Source organism: Dermacentor silvarum, chromosome 6, assembly GCF_013339745.2.
Source record: "Dermacentor silvarum isolate Dsil-2018 chromosome 6, BIME_Dsil_1.4, whole genome shotgun sequence".
NCBI lineage: Eukaryota > Metazoa > Arthropoda > Arachnida > Ixodida > Ixodidae > Dermacentor > Dermacentor silvarum.
In genome coordinates, this window is record NC_051159.1 from 75,568,051 (window position 1) to 75,593,660 (window position 25,610).

At 46.9% G+C, this 25,610-nt stretch overlaps 1 protein-coding gene across 1 annotated transcript in view; it reads right to left on the minus strand.

Moving 5' to 3' along the window:
- Positions 1-1,099: 1,099 nt before the first annotated feature.
- The window catches only part of LOC119455614 (neural cell adhesion molecule 1-like), a 436,211-nt gene continuing 411,700 nt past the window's right edge, over positions 1,100-25,610 (minus strand). Inside the window, 9 exon segments of the mRNA XM_037717028.2 lie at positions 1,100-5,842; positions 5,844-5,997; positions 7,493-7,663; positions 11,506-11,602; positions 15,054-15,238; positions 16,573-16,716; positions 17,445-17,579; positions 18,307-18,446; positions 20,604-20,763. Coding sequence (XP_037572956.1) covers positions 5,773-5,842; positions 5,844-5,997; positions 7,493-7,663; positions 11,506-11,602; positions 15,054-15,238; positions 16,573-16,716; positions 17,445-17,579; positions 18,307-18,446; positions 20,604-20,763 — 1,256 coding nt within the window. The 3' untranslated portion in view covers positions 1,100-5,772.

The following is a 25,610-nucleotide window of genomic DNA, read 5'->3' on the forward strand; positions in this document are numbered from 1 at the left end:
GCCCTCTCCTCTGAAAGATGTGGCAACCCTCCCGAGATGTTACTTTCTGCTGTTGCTGAAAGGCAGCGACTTATGTTTATGCCAGCGCCGCCTTGACAGCTGCTAGCTTCTCCATAGATAATCAAAAGAGCACGCGAGCATAGGTAGCTCCTCTGCTCTGCAGTGGGTGGTCCCCTCAGTCCAGGAGTCCAGCGGCCTTAGCTGCCCTTCTCGCTCGGTTGACCAGGTTGAGCTGGTCCGTCGAGTCGGAGCTGGACAGCGCTGCCTCCCATTGCCGTGTGGTGGGGTGTGTTATGGGTGAGAGCTGTGGTGTGTTTGTGCAAGCCCATACCATGTGGTAAAGCGTTGCACATTGATCGCAGTGTGGACATTTATAGGAATACAGCGCAGGATGTATGGCGTGGTAAAGACTCAAATGTGGATATGTGTTTGGAGTTTTCGCCATATTACGGCTTCCTCTCGTGTCAGAGCATTAGGAGGTGGGGGTAGTGGACGAAGGCAACTTTGCATTTATTTAAATAGGCAAGCCACTGTGCCAAGTTCTACATTGAACGGTCCGCACTCTTAAATGCGTTCTTCAAAATTTCAGTAAGAATAGAGGAGTGATAAGCACGCCATTATTTTTCTATGATCTTAACAGAAAAACACACGTCCCTGTACATTTATCATGTACAGCGCCCCTTATATGTGCTGCCAAGTCGTTATAGTCCCTCTTTTGCTCGTTCTTCTGGTGGGGCGGGTCAGATTTGGTCTGTCGCGTGGTGGTTGGGCAAATGCACTCTGCTCTGCCATTCCTACTCCGCTTGTTACACAGTGATCAGTGTTTCGTGCGTGTACATATATAGGCCGTGTACATATAGTCCAAAGTTGCTTGTTTTTATATCGTCGTGTTATTCTGCCGTCATCGTGACTTTCAAAACTCACCCCCTAATTTGTCAAAATAAATTTTTTTGTAAACATAAATATATGTCTGGTGAGATATCGACGGACGGACGCAGAACAGCGGGCTAAGTATCTTGCCATGAAAACCCAGCAAGTACCAAGTATGAAGCAATCCTCCCGTAATGGTTGTAGGGGTCAACATGAAAATACATCAGGATGCAGTCTTTGAGAGACATGTTTATTTACATAACACATAGATGTATACATCATTCCGAAAGTAACAGCTATGCACCGCAAAAAACTGTGGCCAGGATTTCTACAAGACTTCGTTGAAGAAGCTCGAACGAAGGCACAATACTGCGAGGCAAAGAAAAAAAGGTCACGAAACACAAACGTTGACAAGAGAAAGGCGCAAATACTTAAGTCTGAAACAAACTGCTCATGTCGGGAATGTATACAGACAGTCAAATTGGCACCTGAAGAGATATACATGCATGTGTAAAACAGAAGAGAAACATCTACAGGCAAGATGTAGCTAAAGAAGGAGTTAAGAGCTATAAAAGAATGTCTCTAAAAACAGGGAACAGAGGTTAAAGAAGGTTGCTACAACGCAAAAACAGCTGGCAAAAGGGACACTTAAGGATGCTCACCAAGTTGTAATATATAATATATATAATATACCTTTTAAATCGCCATGTATAGTATACAAATCTTTTCAGCACTATACAAGTATGAGAAACACACATAAAACAGTCTTGCACGGCTTCATGCTTTTACAGCGAGAACAACTAACAATATATTTTCCTTTTTTTTTTCTTCAATATCTGCACCAGAGACATCAGTTCTCGGCTTTCGCCGGCCCCATATGTTTTCCCCTATATAGCCCCGTTCACATTCAAACATCGCTGCTTGGACAAGCAGCGTAAGAAACCACGCGGCCGCCTTTCACGCACACCTGTCACGGAGAAACAAATGAGAGAACAACACTTCCGCAGAGCACACAGTCGCGTCACAACCGGCGCCCCAGCTGGGAAGCAGCTCAGCGCATCGGCTCCCACAAACAAATAGGCATCCAACCCTCAACAACCTCGAAACACACGGCACCCGGCGATCATCACATATACATGCAGCATTTTCACAGTATACACGCAAAAGCGCACACGGCCGCACCTCTAGTGAGAGATAGAGAAAATAACAAGCTCGACCCAGACAACGAAAAAAAAAAGTTTGTTGACATTAATTGCATTTCCTTTTCATTTACCTTAGGAATAATGCCTGAGTAATCGACACTTAAAAGGTAGCAATTTCCTGAACGGTTGTATTCCGATATGAAATTGCCGTATTTTCGGTGTTGTAATTTTAAAACAGTTTCTAACGTTTATCCACCCTCTATAAACACACCTGAGTCAAACATGAGTAAACGACGAGGCGCAACTCACGTAGAACAGACACTAATGCTTTCAACATGCTGCAGTGACTAATCGATGGGGATGCATTTCAATACAAAGCGCATCTCTTGCGCCGTATCAGCTAAAAGCTACACTTGTTCATTTGTCCATTGCTTTCTTCTGCGTCAGCGCCTGAACGCAGAAGAAGACAAATGCTGACGTACATTTTCAAGTCAAGCTGCAGCGTTTACCGACAGTTCAATCACCTACAGAAAAAAAAAGTTGTGGTCACTGACCAAGTCGAACGTTAACGTTTTGAGATGCTCTAAATGCAGCATGCACTAGGTCATCGTCGGTTCAAATACGCAGCGCGTGACCCAACGATCTAAAATAAACTCGGGGCCTAGATCCCGACAGCTGCGTCATGCGCTGCGTACTTAAACTGACGATGACCCAGTATCTGCTGTATTGTGGACACACAACTCGTATGGGTTTCGTAACATTCATTGACTTGACTTGGTCAGTGACCACAACACTTTTTTTCTAATCACTACCTGACTCAACAAGTGTTTGCTGAACTACTGACTGAGTTCGATCATTATATGTGCAGAAGCGAAGTTGTTTTGCCCTTTACGCATTTCTGGTACCAGTGTTCCATGTTATGTGTCTGCTTCAACCTCTGCCAACTGGCTCTCTGGAGGCCGCAGTGATGGCGTTCAAAGTCTACATCCGCGAAAGTAAGCCACCTAACGAAAAGAAACGTCGCGTTCTTTACGGAAGCCTGGGTCAACGGTTTCCTAGCCACCAGTATTTGGAGGCATCTAAGTCTGGCTGTCTCGCAAATAGATCCTGCACCACACGCAGTTCAGCGATCCGACTCACTAGCGAAAGGATGGCACCACATAATCGCACTTCATGGGCACCCCCTTCAATTGTTCGGGCACCCCTGCGTGACAGATACCCAAAAGCAGTGCTTGAGCAGAAGTTCATCAGAGGTGAATAGTTACTAGCATTCCGCACCGTTCGTTGCTTAGGTTACTCTATCTAGGCTTGCCAGAAATGAAGGGAAGTGCGAAAAATAACAGAGACAGTGCTTTTTCAGCGCATGTGCATCGTGGCATTGCATGTGTCGCGGTTTAAATCATGCAGTGAGGCCAGTTTTCGAGCAATGATGGGCGCTCACGCATGCATTGAATCTGTCGCACAGGGAAAGGTGGCAGTGAAATTAAGTCCACGTTTTTTCAGTGCAAGCTGAGACTCAAGAAAACACTCACTCTTCAAGTGCGTATAGTTCAAGTATTATGGCCAGTCCTAGGTTTTGAAAACGGATTTCCTGTAGTGAGCAGCACAGCGCAGGAACCCCTAGACCGAACTACAGATAATTTAGCCACACCTGTAATCGGGGCTCTGACGTGCCTGGTTTCGCAATAACCATCGGTGCTTCCAACGGGAGGCATGACAGTATCATACATGCTTGTCTTCAATACGCAAGTGATATCGCTATCATGGTTTAGAGTCGGCACAAGTGGCTAATTACAGAGTGTTAATAGCACTCCATGAGCCACGTTACGTCACAGAAAAATTATGGCTACCTGTTCCCAAACTTTTTATGCACTCGTGGCTCCCGAACTAGCATAAGAAGAGGATGGAGCTTTTTTCCTATATAGCAAACCCACCTGAAAGAAAACATTTGCAGGTAGGAGGCAGCAGATAATAGCTCGTTCCTGGTTCTCAGAGATAGGCTGTTGGAACAAAAGAAAGAGAACACTAGATATAACAGCACATTTCCTGGGATGCCAGTGAAAAGTGGAGATTCTGTTCAATCCTCCCACATCTGTGAAAGAAGTCACGAACAACACCCAACACCTAAATTCCACACAGTGACGCGCTGCAGGTGGTTTCACAGCTCTTGCAAGCCGCTGCCAGACACCACTGGGAACTGTACTTGTGTGAAAAACCACGTACACAACAGAGAGATCTGTGTTATGGAAGAACATCTACAAGGTTACAAGCCATAAAGAACAATGAACTTTTAAGACGAGTTACACGCTTCTCGACGACAACCAATGAGATTTTTTTTCTTTTATGGCGTATACACGGTCATGCATGCTTGTCGTAGTTAAGAAGGCAAGAAGCCTGTTCCAGTCAACAGTACTTTTTGTTGCACAAGAAAACACACACGCAAACACACGTACACACATGTTAAATTCGTTCAAGCTGATGACTGTAACAGAGAGTGAAGGTGCACTGCCCAGAGCGCTCCGCAGCACTTGAAAAGTGGTGTCGAGCGCCGCATGAACCCCGGGAAAAGCAAAAAGAAAACTAAATGCAGTGTTTTCTTGGTCGTTCGCTTTACGTTGCTGGAAAGTTAGCCTTGAGTGTTGGTGCTCTTCTTCACGTAGAAGAGGGGCAAATCAAACGTACATAAAGGTTTTGACTTGCGAAACAGAATGTTAAGTGCTACTCTAAGCAAAGCCTTGGTGGATCACTTGGTAATGTAAAAAATGTCTCTCTCGTGATGATTGAAACAATAATAATAATAATAATAATAAACGTCTTTCATACAAGTGTCTAATAATACTCTTGGTGAAATGTCCTATACAGGCAGCTGTCAATCTCTCATGCAGTAGAACTAATAAGACCACAAAGCTAACAAATAAAAGCAAACGTGATTTGAAATTTTAAGAAATATGTCACAGACATTCATAGTTTTCTTCGTTAGCTGACCTTTTGCCTCTTTCACAGCGGGCGACTGAAATGTAGCACTGCATGCCTGCTTATGGAAGTGTGCGACCTTGAAATCCTTCAGTGAGCACATACAGAAGCTTGATTCTCCGCGACCTATTAGCTGAGGATCATATCTTAAGTAGTCACATCTATGGCACTTTCCTGAAGACAGTAAGAAGCACTCAGAACTGCTCTGAAAGTGCTCTCGCGGTCTTCGCGTGGGGATCAGTAATGCCACCGACACTGGCGCTGGCCTCCATCGGGTCTCTATCGGAGCAGTTCTGAGCGCCCGCATTAGCTTAACTCTAAAGCGTCATTAGTGTTGCCGATTATTCTGCGGTGTGAGAGATCACAACACGCTCTTCCACTTAGCAAGCACCAAAGCACACATCGCACACAATCTGCAATACTACGAGAGCTGAGACTGCAGGTCAGCACTTCAGTGTTGCTATAATGCACAAATGAAAAGCTTGTAGTCGTCACTCTGATCGCCATCATTCTTCAAAATGTTGGATCTCTTGCGGTTGAAACGATTTAAGACTCAGCTTAGGATGCCTCACTAAAGCGCCTAGCTTCTTCAGCCAAAGCATTCTGATGCTCAATGAGGGCTGAAATTGAAGGTCGCCATCACTTGTCATTGCCCACTACATCAGTCATCCGCATGGATAAGGTCCTTTAGAGGCAGCAAAAATAAGTTCCGGTAATAGGGAGAAAACATGACTCCCTTTTCTATGTTAACCCCTTCCCCTTTTTTCTTTCCCCACAGAGTTGCTCATTAAAGCCTGAGCAAGAGCAAACAGTTTAACGAGGCGAGGACGGGTGCGATTTGGGCGACGCCGGCAGGCGTTGTTGTTGGACTGCGTGTAGTGCTGCGGGTCCTTGGTCCGGTGGTAGATCTCGTCCGAGAAATCACCGTAGCCTGCCGCGTTGCGCGCCGACACGCGTATGGCGTAGCTGGTGTCATGGTTCAGGTTTCGCAACACGTACTGCATACCATTTCCTGCACATGCAAAAGGAATTAAAGAATGTGTCATAATGGTCGATGGCCTTTTGACATCCCAAATAAATAATTCAATAAATAAAGAAATAAATTTAGTGTCAATTTAGCAATAAATGTGAGAGAAATGCGTTAGCATTACATCGCATGTCTTTGAGGTCCCAAATCCATGTCTTAAACCGCATGCACCGAAGTGCGAAGTATGGTTTAGGAGCTCACTCGACGGATGTCCTGCCTTTTCAAGAAGCTATATATATAGTTAATGTGCTCTGACGAAGGCTAGTCCACCAGCTGAAAACGTTAAGTAAATACGTCTTATTTCCCAAAAGTTTGTCATCTCTTTCCTGCATCTGTTACATCGGGTCCAGCATGTTCAACTTTCAAGAAACCCTCTCTCTCTCTCTATAACTCCCGCTTGGGCGACACACAAGGTTCACCAACTTCTGGCATGACGTCAGCGCCCCTCTGACCAACCAACGAGGTCTGGAGGCATCGGCACTGTTCCCGCTCAGCCAGTGACCTACTTTCTGTCCCGACTCCACCTTCGTGACAGCCCTCTCCTCCTCCTTATGGCGCTACCGTCTCCTCATTCCATCAGTGGGGAAATTCCAGTTGCAGACTGTTAAAACGGGGGAATGAGTGAATTTAAGAAAGCTATTTGCTTTAAAAGCTTTCAGTGAACTGCTGACCTACTGGGGTTTTTCAAGGTGCAACTAATTTTAGCAGAAAAATGGTTTCTGTTTCCCACCTCCGTAGGAAAACAGCCATTGTGCCCAGGAACAAATTTTAAACGAGGGAGAGAGAGAGAAAAAAAGGAAAGAAAAGTGAGTGTTGCTGATGAGCCCCTTTGATCAAAGCAGCCACTTACTGGTAACAGTCCCTCACCAATATTCATATTTGGCACTACAAGCACTGGCGGCGGGTCGTACAGAGCAAACATATAGCGCGACCGGTACATGACCGACCATACTCAGCCATGCTGCGTTCCATGTTCGTTTTTTTTTTTGTCGTGCCAAAGCACGCAGACTGCATGCCATCATTCATCTTAGAAAGCTTGCCGATAATGGCTGACGGTACTTATAAGTAAAGTGTAAGCCAACCTGACACAGATGTGACGCAGAATCTATATCACCGTCTGAAATAAGAAAAAGCACTCCTTGGCCTTTCACAGCACAACGTTACAGCACTGCAGTTTGGGCCGAGGTGGGATATGTGAGAATAACACAGTTCAGAAAAGTGCGCTGTAGCTTCCGTTTGTTTTACGTTTGACGCCCTAAAGCCTTCAATTTGAAAATTCAGTCTAACTTCAGAGCTCTGGGTGAAACAACAAACAGTGTTCTCGAATTCGTTCGTGAAACAAGCTCTTGCACGAGCTATCCTTTAGCCTCAAGTCAGTTACACACCAGTTGACCAAATTAAATTTTCACAAGTCACATCTCTACTTCATGCATAGTGACGGGAAAAGAATGCATATGTAGATGAAAGAAACAATGCGCACCAGTATCATACTCCTGGTGCTCGGCGCTGTCCCAGCTGGAGTCTTTGTCGGTCTTGTACTCGATGCGGAAGCCCACCACTTGGAGTGGCTCGTCACGTGGATGCTCGATCCTCAGTACCAGTGTGCTCGGCTTAGAGTCCACCACGGCCACCCGAGGAGGCTTGGGTGCCTCTGCGAGAGTGACGAAAAACAGTGCAGGCACGTATATTGATTGATTGATTGAACAAACGTTTATTGAAGCGGTTGTTGCATTTGTTCTGGTCAGCTTCCTCAATCCAGGAAGTCGTGGAGCACTGGAGATGATAAAAAATAAATAAATAAAAAGGAAAGACATTGACAATTAAGTGGCCACCATGTGCGCGACATATTCAAGCGATGGCGACGAGCAACACGGTGAGCGGATCTTGCGTCGCGGCAGTTGGCAACCACCGAGACAACCACGGACCACCGAGGCAACCACCGAAGGGAACCACCGTGACGCAACATCACGAAATTTATCGGCGAATTTCTATTTCTACCTGATTAAGTACAACTTTACGCCCATAAAAATCTGCCAATGTGTACCGAGGCCAATGTTTTAACCATATTATAGTACATCTACATTTCACCTGCCATGTCGCCAGGGTTAAAAACATCGAAACGCTTTCGTGGCTCTTGGTGGCGTTTCAGGCAAACAAACGTCAAAGGACACAGGTGATCTCAAGGGAGCGGAGAGAGCGATGTAGGTCGTTTAAGTGGCAGCAGGTGTCGTTGCCGGGAGCCATGATGGAAGGCTCGACGTACTGTCCACTGCGAAGCTACGTGATGAGGTACTGGGATTAATACACCACACCTCCACCAAATACTATGTTACATAGGAAGACGCAGACGAGAAGCTACATAAAGTATCATCATCATCATCAGCCCACATTTATGTCCACTACAGGACGAAGGCCTCTCCCTGCAGTCACCAATTACCCCTGCCTTGAGCTAGCTGGTTCCAACATACAAGTATATTTAAAAGCAAATTCGCCGCACTTGGCCAAGAGGCAACAGCCCGTGCTAGCCTCTAATCGTCGTCGTCATCTTCACACTGTTCACCTCTTCATCATCGTAAATACTTGTCCGTAGCAATATTGACATAGCATCGCCAATATTTTGTCCTCAGCATTAGATGAGGCTAAGTGAAGGCTGATTTTACCATTTATTTTTCGCTGTCACAACTGCGAATTCAGATCAAAGCGGGCTGCCTGCTTGCAGCCATGTTGTTATGCAATTATGGTAACCAGTGGAAGCCGCCGTGGCGACTTCCAGGTGACAAACAAAATTTTCAAGCTGGACATAAAAAAAAACATGCTTAACCTTGCACTCGGCCGCGCAACGCTTTAAACAGCTAAGCTGGGCGATCGTAGCCCAGCATTTTCCGGAAGTGCGCTCGAACTTTTGATCTTTTTACTCATGATGATGATAATTTCTTTTCGCGCGTTCGGACTTACGGCCGTCACTGCGCATTGCATAGCGCAGCTTGCAACACTGACACCGCGTTTCAATGCCGACACCGCGTTTCAATGCCGACACCGCGTTTCAATGCCGACACCGCGTTTCAATGCCGACACCGCGTGCCAGGGTTGGTTCCAGGAGACCCGTTCCGTGAATGCGTCTCTCTCTCTTGCTCTCATAGCACACAAAACCTCTTCACCCCGCAGAGCCCGAGCATGCGAATGCGCCAGCTGTGGATGAAGACGATGACGCTAGAACGCAATCATATGGTTCGCATAAATGCATGTTCTGCAAGTGTGGCTGTACAGCCTAGTGATTACGACGTTCGCTTTGGGACTGGGGGTACGCGGGCTTGAATCCCGCCTCGGCAAGAAAGTTTCTTTTCTTTCTTGGTAGTTTCTTGATACGCACCACAAATTATGGCTGGCTTAAACAGCTTCGCTGTTAAAAGAATGGCAACGCGACAAGGGCGACCAAACCTGTCGCTATTTGCCATCGCTGAAAAACTGCGAGCCTTTACGCTATAGGCAGTTGCTTACGCCTGACTTGCCGTTGCCGCCCGACTAGCTGAAACAACGAGGCTTAGTTGGACAACGAAGAGCCATTTTTATAGCGTAAAACGAGGAAACCTTTCGGTGGTGGCGTGGTCAAAATAGGCGCCAGTGTATTGGCTGGAGAGACACTGATGCAGCAGTCACTTGGAGGCAACGTCCCATCTAAGCGGGCAATAAGAAATGACACGCCGCCACTGGAGATTGGTGTCATGCCACTGCTGCAACATGAAGCGGGGAGCAAGATGTGCTAACTATATTGAGCTAAGCTATCCCGCGACTTATTGCACGATACTTGTCACGAGCATGAAATGCTTTTAGCTCTTGTTGTCGGCAGCCTTCAAGTGACCTTGAGCCAAAAGCCAGAGCAGTTATACGGGCATTCAAACGAGAACATCCTGGCCATCATTGAGAGAACAAAACGAGATCATCCGAGCAACCAGTCAAAAGTTAATAAAATGCAGTCTCTGGCCACCAACCCTTTGTACAGGACCGCATTACATACGCTAGTTACTGCTCAAACAAGTTACAAAAAATATTGCTTCCAAGTTGTTCCTAATGTTTGTTCACAACATCACTGAAGCTGTAACTTCTAGTACGCTGAAGTTATTTGTCATTTCCAATAGTGACAGTCAAAAGGCAGATACAGGGCACCATACACTTGATTGTCATGTTTTGGTGCTTGGACAGGGTTGTCTATGCTCTTTTCAAAGCCAGTGGTTTGAGTTCCGCGGCACGGGTTTTGCGCCACCTCCTTCGAGAGGTGGCAGCCACGCTGCGTGACCAGGCCAGCAGTGTCCAGTGTGCCGCGGTGGTTGTTTGGCCGAGACGAGACTTGCAACGAGGTTCAGTTCAAAACAGGTTCATTTTTGGCTCAGTAAGCTTTCAGGTCTGCGCCGCGGCACCAATCTGCTTTGCCAGTAGCCATTGCATGCTTACATCCACTCTCGATTACGGGAGAGCCAGCATTTCTTTTTCACCCATTGAGTAGTTGCCAGGCAAAAAAAATGACACATTTTTCGGATGCTTTTATGATCGCACAATGACGAGATCCAGATGGACTGCGTTCACGTGCTTTGAAAATTTACATCACGGTCCTCGTTGTCTAATGATGAGAATAGATACACAACCTTTTTGTTTTGTTTTATTGCGATAGCAATTATATGGACACTTCAAGCGTATTTCTGCCATCGCCGTGGTTGTGGACATCGCTGTGAGGTTAAGTATATAGTCCAAACATGGTAACATCGTCGCTGCGCGCCATACGCTGTATGTGCGAGTAAAGCTTGCGAGGGTCAGCCAACGATCGCGGCTCAATCGCGCGCACGCAAGGGAGAAAGGCGGGGCAAGGTCGCACTGCGAGGCACAGGGGGGGGGTTCTACTCCAGCGGCGGCTGCTTATGGCGCGGCCGCGCGGGCGCATCTTGAAAGCGATCTGCGACGTGGAAAAAGTGCGCGCCCGCGCGGGCCTCATCTTGAAAGCGATCTGCGACGTGGAAAAAGTGCGCGCCCGCGCGGGCCTCATCTTCAAAGCGATTTGCGATGGGGACAAAGTGCAACTGGTGCCGGTAGCTTTGTATGCGCTGTGCTTTCGACGTTTAGTTGGCGGTGAAATGAGAGACAGCACGAAGGTCAATTCGTTCGCTGCTGCTGTGCCTCCTCACTCCAGCGTTTTGACAGTGAGTTTCCGCGGTCATCGAGCGAGATGTGTTCATGTTTACCTGTGCACACGTTACACCGTGCTTGGTAATTTAGTTGTAAGCGAATGTTTACAAGTTTATACGGCTGATAAGTCTACTATCCTTGGTTCGTATAGTTGGCTACTAATTTTCTATCACATTTGATGATTTGCCTTTCGGTGAAAACTGCGACTTTTTTTTTTCTAGCACCACAAAAAAAGAATGGAAATGCCTTAAACAGAGTTGTCAGCTTTGCTTCTATGCACGGGAAGAGCTAGGAAAAGAGAAAGTAACTGGGACAAACCTCCTTCCTTGAGAGTGACGACATGCTCCAGTACGTTCAGGTCATTGCGAGCTCGGCACATGTACTCCCCGAAGTCAGCCACATCAGTCACCTTGATCTGCATAAGATACACGCCGGGTTATAGTAATGACCCGATCCGTAGTTGCAAGCAGCAACGATACGTTTTTTTTGTTTTTGTAGGGGTGCGCGAATATTCGAAACTTTTCAAACACGAATCAAATACAGTTGACTCCCGTTAATACGAAGTTCACGGGCACTGCAAAAAACTTCGAATTAAGCAAACTTCCAATTAACCACAAAAAACAAAAACGGATATTTTTATTCGAAAAATGACTATGAAAAAAAATCGGTTATTGCCGTCTGCTTCTGCTTGCGGCATCTTGCTACGGAGAGCAAGTTCTGCAGGCTGTAGACGTGGCCGAGTGCTTCATCGGCATTGCTCTCTGCAGCAAAAAATCGCTGCGCGATGGCAAGGCCCGCAGCTACATCAGCAGCCGCAGGTTGTGGCTCACTTAGAATGTTGTCCCCGTCAATTTCGTTAGCAGCCTCGTTGGGCCGAACCATTTCAATAATTTCACTGTCCGTCAGCGCACTGCACGTTTCAACAGTGCCATCAACGGCGACGTACTCTTCGAAAGTGACGTCACCGAGAGCTGCTTGAAGAGTATGGTCGTCGAGCTCGCTTGTGTCTGCTTCCCCCGCTGGAGAAGACGAACCAACTCCCACCACACTTGCACTAAAAGCACATGCCCTGAAGCAGTTTACAATTGTTTCTTCTTTAACGCGGCCCCACGCTCGCGCTAACATGTGGATAGCACTGAGGAGGCTCACCTCGTACTGCATGGAGCTCTCCATGCACAAGAGCATCCGCTCGAGAAGGTGCTTTCGGTACAGCACCTTCACATTTTTTATGATCTCCTGATCCACAGGTTGCAACACCGATGTTGTGTTGGCTGGCAAGTAGGCGACGCAGATGGCACTCAAGGCCGGCACATTCATGTGGGCACTGCACTGATCAACAAGAAGCAATACCTTACGGTTAGGTGATGTGAACTTGCGATCTAGTTTATGTAGCCAGTCTTTAAATAGTTCCGACGTCATCCACGCCTTTCTATTGGATGCGTAATAGACAGGCAGCGTTTTGACGCCCTTAAAACATCTAGGCTTAGCGGCCTTGCCGAGCACCAGCAGGCGACATCGCTCCGTGCCAGTCATGTTCGCGGCAATTAAAACGGACACTCTCTCTTTGCTGCGTTTCCCTCCAGCACAGTCATCGTCCTTGAAGGTCAATGTCTTCTCGGGTAACATCTTGTAAAAAAGTGCCGTCTCGTTGGCATTGAAGATGTCTTCCGGCTTATATTCGCTCAAGTATTCGCGAAGCTTTTGTTCTCTCCACGTCGCACATGCTTCCTGGTCGACGGACGCCCTTTCGCCACTCACGCTTTTGAACACCAGGTTGTGACGTTGATTGAAACGTGTCAACCATCCATCTGAAGAGGCAAAGTTTTCAATTCCTAACATCGCCGCAAGCGATAAGGCTTTCGCTGCAACGATATCGCCACTGAGCGGAAGGTGATTGCTCTGTGCCTCCCTAATCCAAATGAGCAACGCTTGCTCTAACTCCGGATGGGCGCCGGTGCGCATTCTCTTGCGAGACATCTTGAGCTGGTCTTTTTCAACCGCTTCGAGTATCGAGCGCTTGCTCTTCAGGAAGTTTGAAAGAGTGTTGGGCTTGATGCCGTACCTTCGCGTGAAATCGCATTTCGCTCCTACTTGGCAATGCCTCTTTCCTCAACTTCTTTCATAATCTTTACTTTCGTCGCCAAGTCGAGCGTCCGATAAGGTCCGTGGGTTGCCATTGTGCAGCTGAAATGCGGCGCGCCGCAAGCGGAACCTCTGTGCAACGAGGCCTGACGCACTACAACACTCGAGAAAACAAACGGAGAGCACAGAGAGGCCTAGTACGTAAACGCCACAGAAAGACCAGGTGACGCGGCTAACCTTGCCGCCTGATGATCTTCGGCGCTGTCGTCAGCTGCGATGCCAAAGACGCCAGTACCTAACATTGACGCTTCATGAGCTGCGGCGCTGTAGTCAGCTGCGATGCTAGCGATGCCCGTGCGGCATGCAAAGCTGATTTTCACTTTAAAAATAGGAAATTTCTCTAACATTACGATCACGTCGAGACATCCGATTGAGAAATAACTTCTAATTAACCACTATTTTAGACTTCTAACTTCTAATTACCGAGCATTTTTTTCTGTTGGTTTGCATGCAAAACTGACGGGACCCCTGCTTCGCTTCCAATTAACTGAAATTTCCAATTAAGCGACTTCGAATTATCGGGAGTCGACTGTAGTGTACTATTCGATTCGGTCTTTGAATCGTATAATCACTATTCGTAAATGCGTGTAGTTTTAAAATTTTTCAGAAATTAAACTTAAAATTGTAGTAAAAGTATGGTAAATATTCACCTCTGTGGACATATTATAGACATAAAACATGAGAACTTGCGTAGTGGAACAGGCTATGACGCTTAGGTAGCCATATTTCACAGGCTATACAGCGATCATTCGCACTTTCTGAAGAGTCCTGTGCATGCGAAGAAACTACTTGTTCGCTCCTAATGCTCCATTTGTGGTTTTAATAAACAACACTCCATAACGTAATATATTGTAATGACAGACACTTGCTAACTGTAAGAATACCCTACTAGGATGTGAACATCGTTGTATACTAATTGTGATAACGGCTGTTCATTATTCGAAAACTATTCGATATTGGATTCGATTCACTTCTGGAAATCAGCAATAACACGGTCGCCTTGAATACCTGTGGCACTGTCAGCACGACAGCTACAAAGATAGCGTGCGTGGTTATGTCGTTTGCACAGGGGTAGGTGGGGCTTCTCGTCGTTTACGCAAATAGACGCAGGTACTTGTCGTGACGTCTACAAAGGTATTCATGCAAAAAAAAAGAAAATAAGAAACGAAAACCAGCTATCTTCAAGTTATTCCTGAACCACTTGTATTGGTGGAGCCGGTGGAGGCTACGCAACTATCTACGACGTTGTGCAAGTATGCACAACGTAACACGCAACTGTAATCAACGCTATAAACTCACTGTTACACAAACAACACGCACTGACAAAATTCGCAATGCCAGGTGCTGAAGTGGGGAAGCAAGCCTATCAAGCGCCTTATTCTTTTCTGTTGCCTTTCAGTCGACCTCTACACGCGCAAAAGCAGAACGCCAGGCACCTAACGCCCCCTGAACAGAATGCCACGAAACTTCCACTCGCAGGTGCGCAGTTGGTCAAGGGCATCGATTAAGGGTGCATGGCTGGTCCCGGAGTCTGTGCAATTCAATGAATCAATCATTCAGTCAATCAGTCAATCTTTTTTTTTAATATCAAGTTCGTGTTGCACGCAACCTCGCACTACGATCCTCCTATAAACGTTGTCTCCATCGGCAATGCCAAGAAAATGGTTGACACCACGGGAACTGCAATCGGAAAGCTCTGTCTGTCTGACGTGGAGGCAACTCGCCTTGAGCGTGCTTGCGCCTGTGTCGCCGACGATCTGCCGGCGCTCGTCAGGCTCCAGGAGCTGGTCGTCGCGGAACCAGTTGACGCTGGGCTCGGGCATGCCTCCAGCCTCACAGTGCAGCACGGCCATGGCTCCGACGCTGGAGTAGGCCGCGTCCTGGATGGGCTGCTTCCACTCGGCAGGATCTGCACCACGCGTAGCACACGTGCAAAGAGTAAGAAAGAGAGAGAGAGTCCGAGTTAAGCGACGTACACTCATGGCAGACAAGTTAAGCGCACGGAATCGCTAAAAGACATAGGGTATATTTTTAATGCGTTAGCATTAGAAGTGTCAACGAGAAAAAAAATTCACCGACGATGACGATACTCCCTAATGATAAATTTGAACGCAGCTCTATACATGTTTTCATTTCCCGATATATTGGCTGGCTTAGACAATCTGTCTCATGCAGCACGTCACTAACGGAGCGAAGTGTGGCGTGACTACCTCGCTAATAGAGAGATCGTGAGAGGCAGCGCATGAGTGACGCGTGGTCACGATTCACGGCAGCCGCTGCGCACAGACCTCCGCTCATGCAGCGCTTTGTTTCCATATATGGTATCGGTGGCGTCATCGGTGAACAACGATCGACGCACGCTACTCTGGTGCCATCTCATAGCCATCGTCGCTGCAGAGCCCGTCTTGCGTGGCACTACGCTTTTCTTTTCACGCTTTCGCCATACCCCCCTCCTCCGCTTTCCTTCTCGTGCTCTCTTCACTATTGCCGTCTTTCCGCGTGTGATCTTTCATCCTTCGCTGTGCTTGTTCGCTCGGTTACCAGGGATGCCGACGCAGCAACGGGCGCCTAATAGCTGCGCTCTAAAAAGTGTGCGTGTGTAGAGTGGGAAGCTGGTGACGTCGTACAGGTAAATAGGGCATAGCTTAGAAGAGCGTTTATATGTGTGTGTATGTGTGTGTGATCATGGATCCAGCACCACAAAGAAGTGCGACGTAATGCTAACGCATTTCGCTCTTATTTATTGTTAAATCGCCATTGATATTTTTTAATTTAAATTATATACAGAAGGAGATCTTTGTGTTTAATTCACGCCGGCTCCTGCTAAGTTTCTCAGTATGCGAAAAGCCCATATATAAAAGGGGGCACCAGATTTGCGTCGCCAATTTTTGTTCCAGCTTTCAGAGAAGAACAAAAAAGAGGAACTATACGTATAGCAAATAGAAATTCGGCCGCTTCTGGCTCACAGGTTTGCAGAAATCGCTGTTCGAAGCAGATTAAGAGCTCATTTTCATATTTTTGCAAAGAGCACATCAATCACTCTCGCTTCAGTGAAAGGGCTGTATAAATACTAAGGAACTCTCTTTTGCATCGTAGAGCCGTGACAATCTTTTGTGAGGGCCCATTTTAGAATGCATTAACACGGACGCCTGCCCTAACTGGACAGCGATTTAGAACTCTTTGTTTACTGAATCCAAGCCGCTACATCAGAAGAGCAGGGGATCATGGTAGACACGGACTCACAGTTGACTTGCAGCGTCACCACTATGGACTTGACTGAGGAGAGGTGCGAGGTGGCCAAGAAGGCGCTGCATGTGTAGTTACCGGCATCGTGCCGAGAAAGGTTGCGGATGAGCAGAGACTGGCCTTCCATCTGGTACTTTTTGTCTGAAATGGAAAGCGGGGTCAGACGAGAGCAAACCAAGGGACAGGTGCTGCCATTTGTATCCTAAATGCGGTCTCTACTAGGCTCGAACATAAATGAAGTTCAGCAGCGTGCAAGGCAACAAACATCACAACGCGGTGAAACTGCCGCTAGAAGAAATGAGGTGGCGTGACCATCACCAAACTGTTTCGGAATCGTTTCTGGGATAAGACGAAAATGGGATTACGAATAAAAAGAGTGAGCCCTTAACAGCTTCGCTGTAAAAAAAATTATGTCCGAAATTTTTATCAAGTAAATCTCCTGAATGAAAAAAAAGAAAACAATTTAGCTGATCTTTTTATTCTACCAAGTGGGTGCAGCCAGTTCCTTCATACAAAAATTTGATACCTATACTGCTTATCTTTTATTATACATCGCATTCATTTTCCTAATATATATTCATTCAATAAACAGGTAACGTCCTCAGGAATCAACTACTTAACGGGCACAAAAAGAGACTTTTTAGATCTAATTGCATGAATATACAATAAGGAGAGGAACGTAAGCCGCCAAATAAACCGTATCAGTTTCCAAACTCAACTTCACGGACTGAAATGGCCTGGCCATCACCGTTCGTTTTTGGCATTCAAAGCAGTACAGTCCGGACAATTTGGATTTGGCTTCGGAGAAACTGGTGCCAAGTGCTAGCGTGCGCGCAGCATAACCTTGGGATAGCGTAAGAGGCACGCACTGTTTATGATGGACTTGGAGTCCCTGGTCCAGGAGACGACAGGCTTCTGCTCGGCTTGGGCGCTGCACTGGAGCGTGAAGTCTTCGCCCTCGGTGCCTTGCTGAAGCTGAGGTGTGCCTTCGAAGGTGATCGCTCCTGCACGTTCACAGCAGACGAGAGAGAGAGAGAGAGAGAAAGGAACATGTGGTAAGGGATATTGCAATTCGTGTATAGGGGAGAACATTCCGGTAAAAACTATCTACAATGATTGTCAAAGACTTCTTTGAAATACAGTTAAATTCTGTAGAGGGAATGGTTAATAAACAAGCCATCTAATTAAATGACGATGCAAGGACCAGCTTGCCAAACATCCGGGAGGAGAGCGGTGTGATATACACAACGATTCTCCACCACCTAACCCACGCTACTGTGGTTTACACTTACTTCGGGATCGGCCCGGTTTTGACTGCACAATCTCTGAGGCCAGCCCAGTATACACTATTACACTGGGTACAGGATTGGGTCACATTACTCGGCGAGAAGCCGACCGAGCAGACGCATTTAACGCTGGTGAGGAAGGCAAAGAAAGCTTCGATTTAAATGCACCGGGAGGCGCTAATTACCGTTATTTCTTTGCACAATTATGTAGGGAACAGAGCCGGTCACCCACACGTTTGTACAGGGTAGAAGAAATGTTCATATATAAGCCATGTTCATATATAAGCCGATTCGGTATATGAGTCCGACATAGGATACCTTCACGTTCGCGCTCAGATATCAACCGACCATACATCCATTGATTGAAGGACTGAATCATCGCAAAAAAGCTAACGCTTAAATAGAGTGCGGCACAAGCATGATATGTTGTTTAAGGTCAGCTTACGGTAGACGATAAGGTTGAAGGAGATTTCGTCGCCCTGCGCCGGCGCAGAGCAGGTGTAAGTGCCCTTGTCGGATTCCCAGGCCTCTTCCACGACGAGCTTCAGGCCAGACTGGCCAGGTAGAGGCGGTTCAATGTGGATCCTGAAAAAAATGTCGCAAACCAGACCGTCACACTAATACGGCAATACTCTGCCGTGGTTGCATGGAGCGAGTACACCAACTACTGCGTTTTGTATGACGGAAACCTTTATAAAGTGCTTTTACATGCAGCAACGCGGTGTGGCTCGGGCTTTGCAAATATTCAGTTTTTTAAAGCACAGCTTAAAGCAGAAAAGTAGAGTAGACAAAAGGTCATGCGACACAAGGCAACAAAGTTTTGATATGTCCGGTCCTTCTTACGCGGCTTTTGGAGACTGTCACGGAGCGGCATATTTTCTAATGGTTTGGACGCTGATTAACGACACGCCGAATTACGAGCGTCAAAAATGTGGGCTCCTGACTGTGCAGCGTATAATTTACTCGACATCGACACGCCGAATTACGGGCGTCAAAAGCGTCGTGGCCGCTCGGGCTGCCATCTCGATTCCAGACGCGACACGCCGATTACGGACCCAGAAGTGTGCGTGTACGTCTGCGTGGTATGCCGGGTTCCACCTTGGCCCTTGACATTGGGAGAGAGGAGAATCTGCGGTTCTTCGTCCATGGTGAAAGGGACGCGGCCAAGGTTGTTGGGAGCAAAGAGCCGTGAATTCGGAGAATTCTACATAGCGGCAGTTTCCCTACATAGGGAACTAGGGAAAGGAGAGGCTATTTAAGCGCAGGTTTTGGGCCCTGCTGATTAGTCTAGAAGCTGAACCTATGCGCTGCTGAGAAGCCGTTGGGGGGCTAGTGCCGTCCAGTATCGCCTGGGCCGCCTGGCCACGTCGGAACTCCGAGGAACTTGTTGACGTACGAGACATCAAACCAGCGTCTGCAACGAAACTCACGGTAGTTCACCTCAAGTTAGCTCAACCTGCTTGAGGGAAGTCGTCAGATCTAGACTCCCGGGAACCCCAGCTCAGCAATTCGCATCCACCTCGACAAGATCGGACCGCCAGCCTTCTTCGGGAAGGCTTTGTGCACCGACTTCCACGGTTTATGGACTTGCTGCTGCTGCCCGGCAATGCGTATGACACCATTTGTTTTCCTTTGAACTTTGACTTCCTTTGAACTTTGCTTTAGTGAAATACTCTTAGTGTATTCTTGTGTATTTGATCCTCGCACTGTTTCATATGTATATGTACTGTTAATTACTCGCATTTATTTGTCTTCATCATTGTGTGATATTAAGTCCAGGTGTGTTAGTCTGTTTTGTGTTTTTCTTATTATTTTATTTTATTAACTTGTGTATATTTATCAGTCGATAAATATCTTGTTTATTTGTTTACTCCCGACTCTGACTCTTTTCACTGTGCTCGCTTGAGTACGGAACGACCAACCAGCTTGTCTACCCCGTCGATCGACTTCGCGCCGACGACAAATCGGGGACAGCTGTGACAGAGACCGAGGCTTTATAACCAGTGCTTTCAAAATTAAACATCCTGCTGCATGTTAGACACACCGGAACAGCAATCCTACGATTGCCTTGTGTTCAGCCTCTGCCACACTTGACACGAACATGCCTTGAGCACTTTTTTTGTTTCTCCTGCAGGCTGCAGGTAGTTCTGCAGATTTCCCTTTGGCGTGCACCGAAAGCGCTAGGTTAATGCGTCCTCCTTCCAAAGCCTTCCATGTTTGCTTTCTAACAGCTTGTGCTCACTAAAGTTAGGCCTCTGAAGAGGTCTCTTGGTTGTTCGGGTTAAGTCTGACGGCAGCTGTACACCCCTCCATTTTGACAACGCTTATGTCAGAATGTGGCTTGGTTCCTGCTTCGCTTAGAACAGGGCTTAAGGTCTTTGGTGAGTGAGGCTGAAATGATACCGGCCAGAGATGAAAGAAAGAGAAAGAAATGATAACTAGAACAAGAAATAAGATTTGTTATCCTACACTAGGGGCGGGTTAGGGTGAGCTAGACAGATAGGAAGGAAATAGAGAGGGAGAGCACAAGCACACGATAACAGCCGCTTACAGCTCAGGACAGCAGTACTAGTCAGTGCTAAACTAGCTTGCGCAGGTATGTTGTCCTTTAGCAACAATGCATTCGTAGGGCTCTGCTGTGATAGATACCGGTCAGTGAATGGCAAAACAAAACAAATAATAATAATAACAGTAATAAATAATAAAAATATACAGAAACAGAGGGGGTGATTGTGTGCATACCTTCCGCTGAGTTCGGTGATGCGGCGGCTGTCTGGGCCCGTCCATGTCAGAGACTGCTGGTCGGTACCAGAGCCACCCAGGCACGTCACGAAGAAGTTTTCCCGCGTGAACGTGCTCACTTCGGTCTTGGCTGGCTGAAGGAACAGCTCGCCGCTGCATTCTGCGGGAAGAAAGGATGACAGTGTGAGTGAGCGATAAACCCACCGGTGCCAATGGAAGCTTCTGCGCGGGCGAAAAATATAGAAAAGTCTGCAGACCGAATTGGGCCAACCCAGAAGAGGCAAGACCAGAATAAGCTATACTATTAAACCAGAGTAAGCTATATGCTAGAGCTAGACCAACCATAGGCTATACTGCACTAGAGTAAGTTATAATAGACCTGAATAAGCAATAACAGACCAGACTAGGCTATATTGGTGTAGAATAGGCTATGTTAGGCAAGATCAAACAAGATTAGGCCAGTTTGTACTAGACTAGACCAGAACAGATTAGGCCATACTAGACTAGATCAGAAGAGTACAGAAGAGGCAGGTATACATAGTTTTATTGGGCTTTGATATATATAAAATAGCAAACAGAAAGAGTCTCAGAGTACAATGCGGGAATGGGACATGAAACATGTAACATCAGAAGCATTCAAATGAGGTCTTAAACATTCACACCAGTCATAAAATCAGCAACAGATAAAATTAATTGATTTGGTGAGAAAATCTTGAGTTGAAATCTTGATTACCATACCATACGGCGACTTTGCGAGTACCGTTGACGTTAATATAAGCCGAACACGAAAAGACACCTGCCCTGGACCTAGCACGACGATAGGCTGGAATCGGCAGTTTGAAGGAAAGTTAATGACTGCCGGTCAATGTAAACGTAAAATTTATCAATTTACTGCGACAGCAGTAATGAACTAGCAAATGGGTTTGATCCTTCCTGTCCGTATGTTTGCACCATCTGTGCGTCTGCGCTGAAATCCTTGCGACGACAAAAGCGCCAACTCAACCTGCCAGTCGTGCAAAAGCTAAATGAGAATGTACAGTCTAAACAGTACCAGCTCCTAACGACTTGCTCATGGTTTGGTATGCGCTATACATGGTTGTCACACATTTCCCAGCAATAGCAAGCTTACACTGACGTCATTGTGGCCGCCATCTTTGGGTACTAGCACGTCGAGAAGTTGTTTAAGCATGAAACATGATAAATAGCACGACGGGTGGTCTCACACTTATTGGCTAATCGATAACAGTGACAATCCGGTGAAAAACGGTCATCGACACAAAGCAAAACAATGTACGCGTGATAATATGGTGCGCTAACATCATCAGGGCCGTAATGTCCAGGTGCTAGCACGGCGAGAAGCTGGGTCTGTGACGTCACGTGGAAACTATTATAGCTAAGCAAAGTTAAAGGTGGGCAGACCACGCTCAATCGTGCGCGCGGCAGTTCCGGTGCCGAGTCTTTCGCTCAGTTCTAGGATTTCGCTACACCGGAGGACAACGTTCGCTCTCAGGCTGTCCCACAGCCGCTACGTTAGTAAAGACGCATTTTCGTAAGTGTGCTAATTATATACTTTTGCCATTTATATATATATATATTATAGTGATCATTGTACTAGTAATGTATAGTGAAATGAGAATGCGTGGTACAGGCTTGAGGGTACTTTTAATCAAATACTCAGACTTGCGAAAACGATAGAAAGCCTATAGAATGGCCGTGAGAAGATGCGTCGCAATTTAATTACCCTCGAAACCTGTATCATACACTCACACTTCAATGTACAACAAACATACAAACATTTATTACAATAAACAGTGTTCATCGCCTTAAATAATATGGTCCTGTTATAGCAGGGATGACATATATAGGCAACACAAATCTACGGAGTTGCCACGGAATCAAAACAGAGGGTATCCTGAATCGTTCGCAGCGAGAAGTGGAAAAGCGTAGAAACAGCGAGAATACCGGAGTACGTGCGCAAGAAACTGCGCGTACGTCACGGCCGTAGAAGGCGGGAGAGAACGCAATGAGTTGTGGTCGGATGATGCGGAAGAATACAGAGTAGAGTCGAGCGGGGACAGTACATATATATAGCAGAGGTTGTGCGTGGCATAACGCAGCGCGTTTCTGCGAACTGCGTCCGTCCACGATGGTTGCCACGGCATTCGCGGAAAACGGCTCCTGGGGCAATTCACCATGGTAGCCCTCCTCTTGCTACGGCCCTTGTTCAAGCACAAATCTGCCCACAAAAAAGGCGGGAAAAAAGGACAAACACCATTGCTTGAATGTCCGGTGCTATATACTTGCGTCTCGCTCCTTTTGTCCCTGCGTACGCTACATTTTACTCTCTCGAAGCATCTCGCGGCGCCAGTCCTCCCCCGTTTTTTTTTTTTTTTTTATGTTTTGTGTTACCACCTCGAAGGCTAGAAACGCGCGTCTCTCTCTGGAGAACTGTTACTTACGCTGTCGCGCGTTACGCTACGCTGAAGTTTAACTGCGCCTGCAACAATCAGAGAAAGAACAAAAAAAAAAAAAAGTGAACGAATCGAGAAGAGAGGAGTGAGACGACAGTATAAGAAGCAGTCGTTTCGCGAGCGAAAGAAGCCGCTTGCCTTTACAGTCGGACGAACTCGGAAGCATTGGCCCGGCGTAAGGACGAGAAATACACGCTGCTGCAGCACCAAGCCGAAGCCAAGCCGAGGAAACAAGTGCCGCCTGGCGACTGAGCGCGCGCGACAAGAAAAAGAGAAAGACAGGCAGAGAGAGCAATTGCCTCGGCGGCTACGAATGGCCAAGTCCGCCGCGCGCTTCTAGCAGCCAAAAACTTTCACGAAGGCAACGAATCGGGGACAAAAACGATAAAATGTTGGAGTAGGCATGTGTTCATGAATGCTTATGTAAAAAAAAAAAAAAAAAAAAAAAAAAAAAAAAAAAAAACTTGTAATTTACGAAAGCGCCTTTCCACTCTTCGCATTTGGCCGTCGGAACATATGCCTTCTCGGGTGTTGCAGGAAGGTTCTGAAGACAGATGCATGAAATTTCCTAGAGCTCCTCTAGCACATTGTGAGGCTCGCTTTCAACACTGGAGCATGGAGCGTGGCGGAGCGTACGAGCTCTCGTTGGAAAAGCCTATACTGTGCCTTCATAACATGGGTAAAATTATATTGACTAGAATTTCGAAAAGCACAGAAGGATGGAGAAATGATCAAAGATCAGACGTAACGCAAGTATAACCAAGGCAAATGCAGTATAAAACGAGCACAAAGACCGACGACTGTGGATGTCACTTTTATGTGAGTAGAAAAAAAAAATGCATCGAACATGCATCGAAAAGAAAGGGTGAAAGTCGGGTGAAGCTCAACGCACCCCATCATTTGACGAAGTAAATAAATAAAATAGACTCCCATGACGCAAGCGGTCAGGTCCAGGAGAACACAAAGTCGTGAACTTCAAGAATAACGAACAGAAAGATGCAAAAAAAAAAAAAGAAATAGAAAAAAAAAAAGAAAATGCGGGATGCTTGGTAAAGAACGGCGAATATAACAAGATCTATACCGACAACGTACATGGGTCCGCCCTTTCACGCTTAAGTTATTCCAAACGAACGCACGAAAGCCCCATTTGCATTATTGAGGTCCCCAATGTGTACAAGCGCGTCCAATCACTCCCATTCCTTTTGGCCTAACGACGCCACAGGGGTGCGTTTAGATGGAGATCAAAAGAAGCAAGCCACGAAGGAAAGACGGGAGAGCCACTTCCGCCGAACTGTACGATGCCTCGGAACGGAATGTTTGCTGCAAGGGCACGAGGGATGTCGAGCAGCCCGGGAGGTATTTACCCCACACAGCGATGGCTGCGCCCTCCACAGGCCTACACTTGCATATCGGAGTTCCTTACTCCACCATGCAGTTCCATTATCCCGGTGCCAACTTGACTTACTCGGTCACCTAGGGAACGAATAAACGTGAACTTGTTTGACTTGCCATGCTTTCTAGGTGTTCGTTTGGTTGAGCTCCACTGACCGAAACACATTTAATAACCACGCGTACGGTACAAATAGTGAAGCGGTTCTCGTTTAATACAATGGCTTCTAGAAGAACGGTGGTAAAATGGACAGCGATTCAGGTTACCCAAGTGCACGCAAGCTAAATGCTTGATATAATATTGTTAGATTCACACCGCGAGCCCCAGCTCCTCCTTCCTCTTTTTTTCTCGAGTGATGGCGCCCGCGCGCCTCGTTCAAGCAACCAAATACCACACGCGTGTAGCAATATAGCTAGTCTTGTTAACTCACTAGCATGCACCCAAAGGCCGGCACAAGACCGCTTCTGCATTTTCCAACCCCAACGGAATGCTGCCGCGGGGGTCAGGAATCGAACTCGCGACATCGTTCCCAGCAGCGGAGTGCCATAGCCACTGTTCCGCTTTAGACTCATACGCCCAGCTAAAAGCACGCGGTGTAATAAGTCAAGCTTTATTTTCAGGACCGACGGGTTATTTGTTCGGCCCCGCTCCAGAGGATAGACACATCACCCGTTCCACCGATAGAACCTTGTCGCAGTTTACTTATAATAGGCTGCGGATGAGGTGCGGTTCCTCACGTGACTATAACAAATACTATAGCACTAACAAGTGAATGATGTAGCAGTCACCACTTAGGCACAGTAGGGCACCATCTCGAACTCTCGTCAGTAGAAGTCTGTGCAAGCCTCAACAGACCACACGCATTTTAGTGCCTCGAAGCTGGCTTCTCCCTCTGCACGCTTGTCGAGCAATGAAGCCTCACCTGTTGAAAGCACTGTTAGGAAAAAAAAAAAAAAAAAAAAAAAAGAAGCATGCCAAAGAACGAGAAAGACGAAAGACGCTTGAAAGTGCCCACGGCGAATACGTTAGATAGTTCCGAAAGCAGCCAAGAAGCGGCGCCACGCTACCACGCTGGGCACACCTTCACTTGCTTAGCGTCACGGGCATACAGTAGGCGAATGATCTCAGCCGAACTACACTTAATCG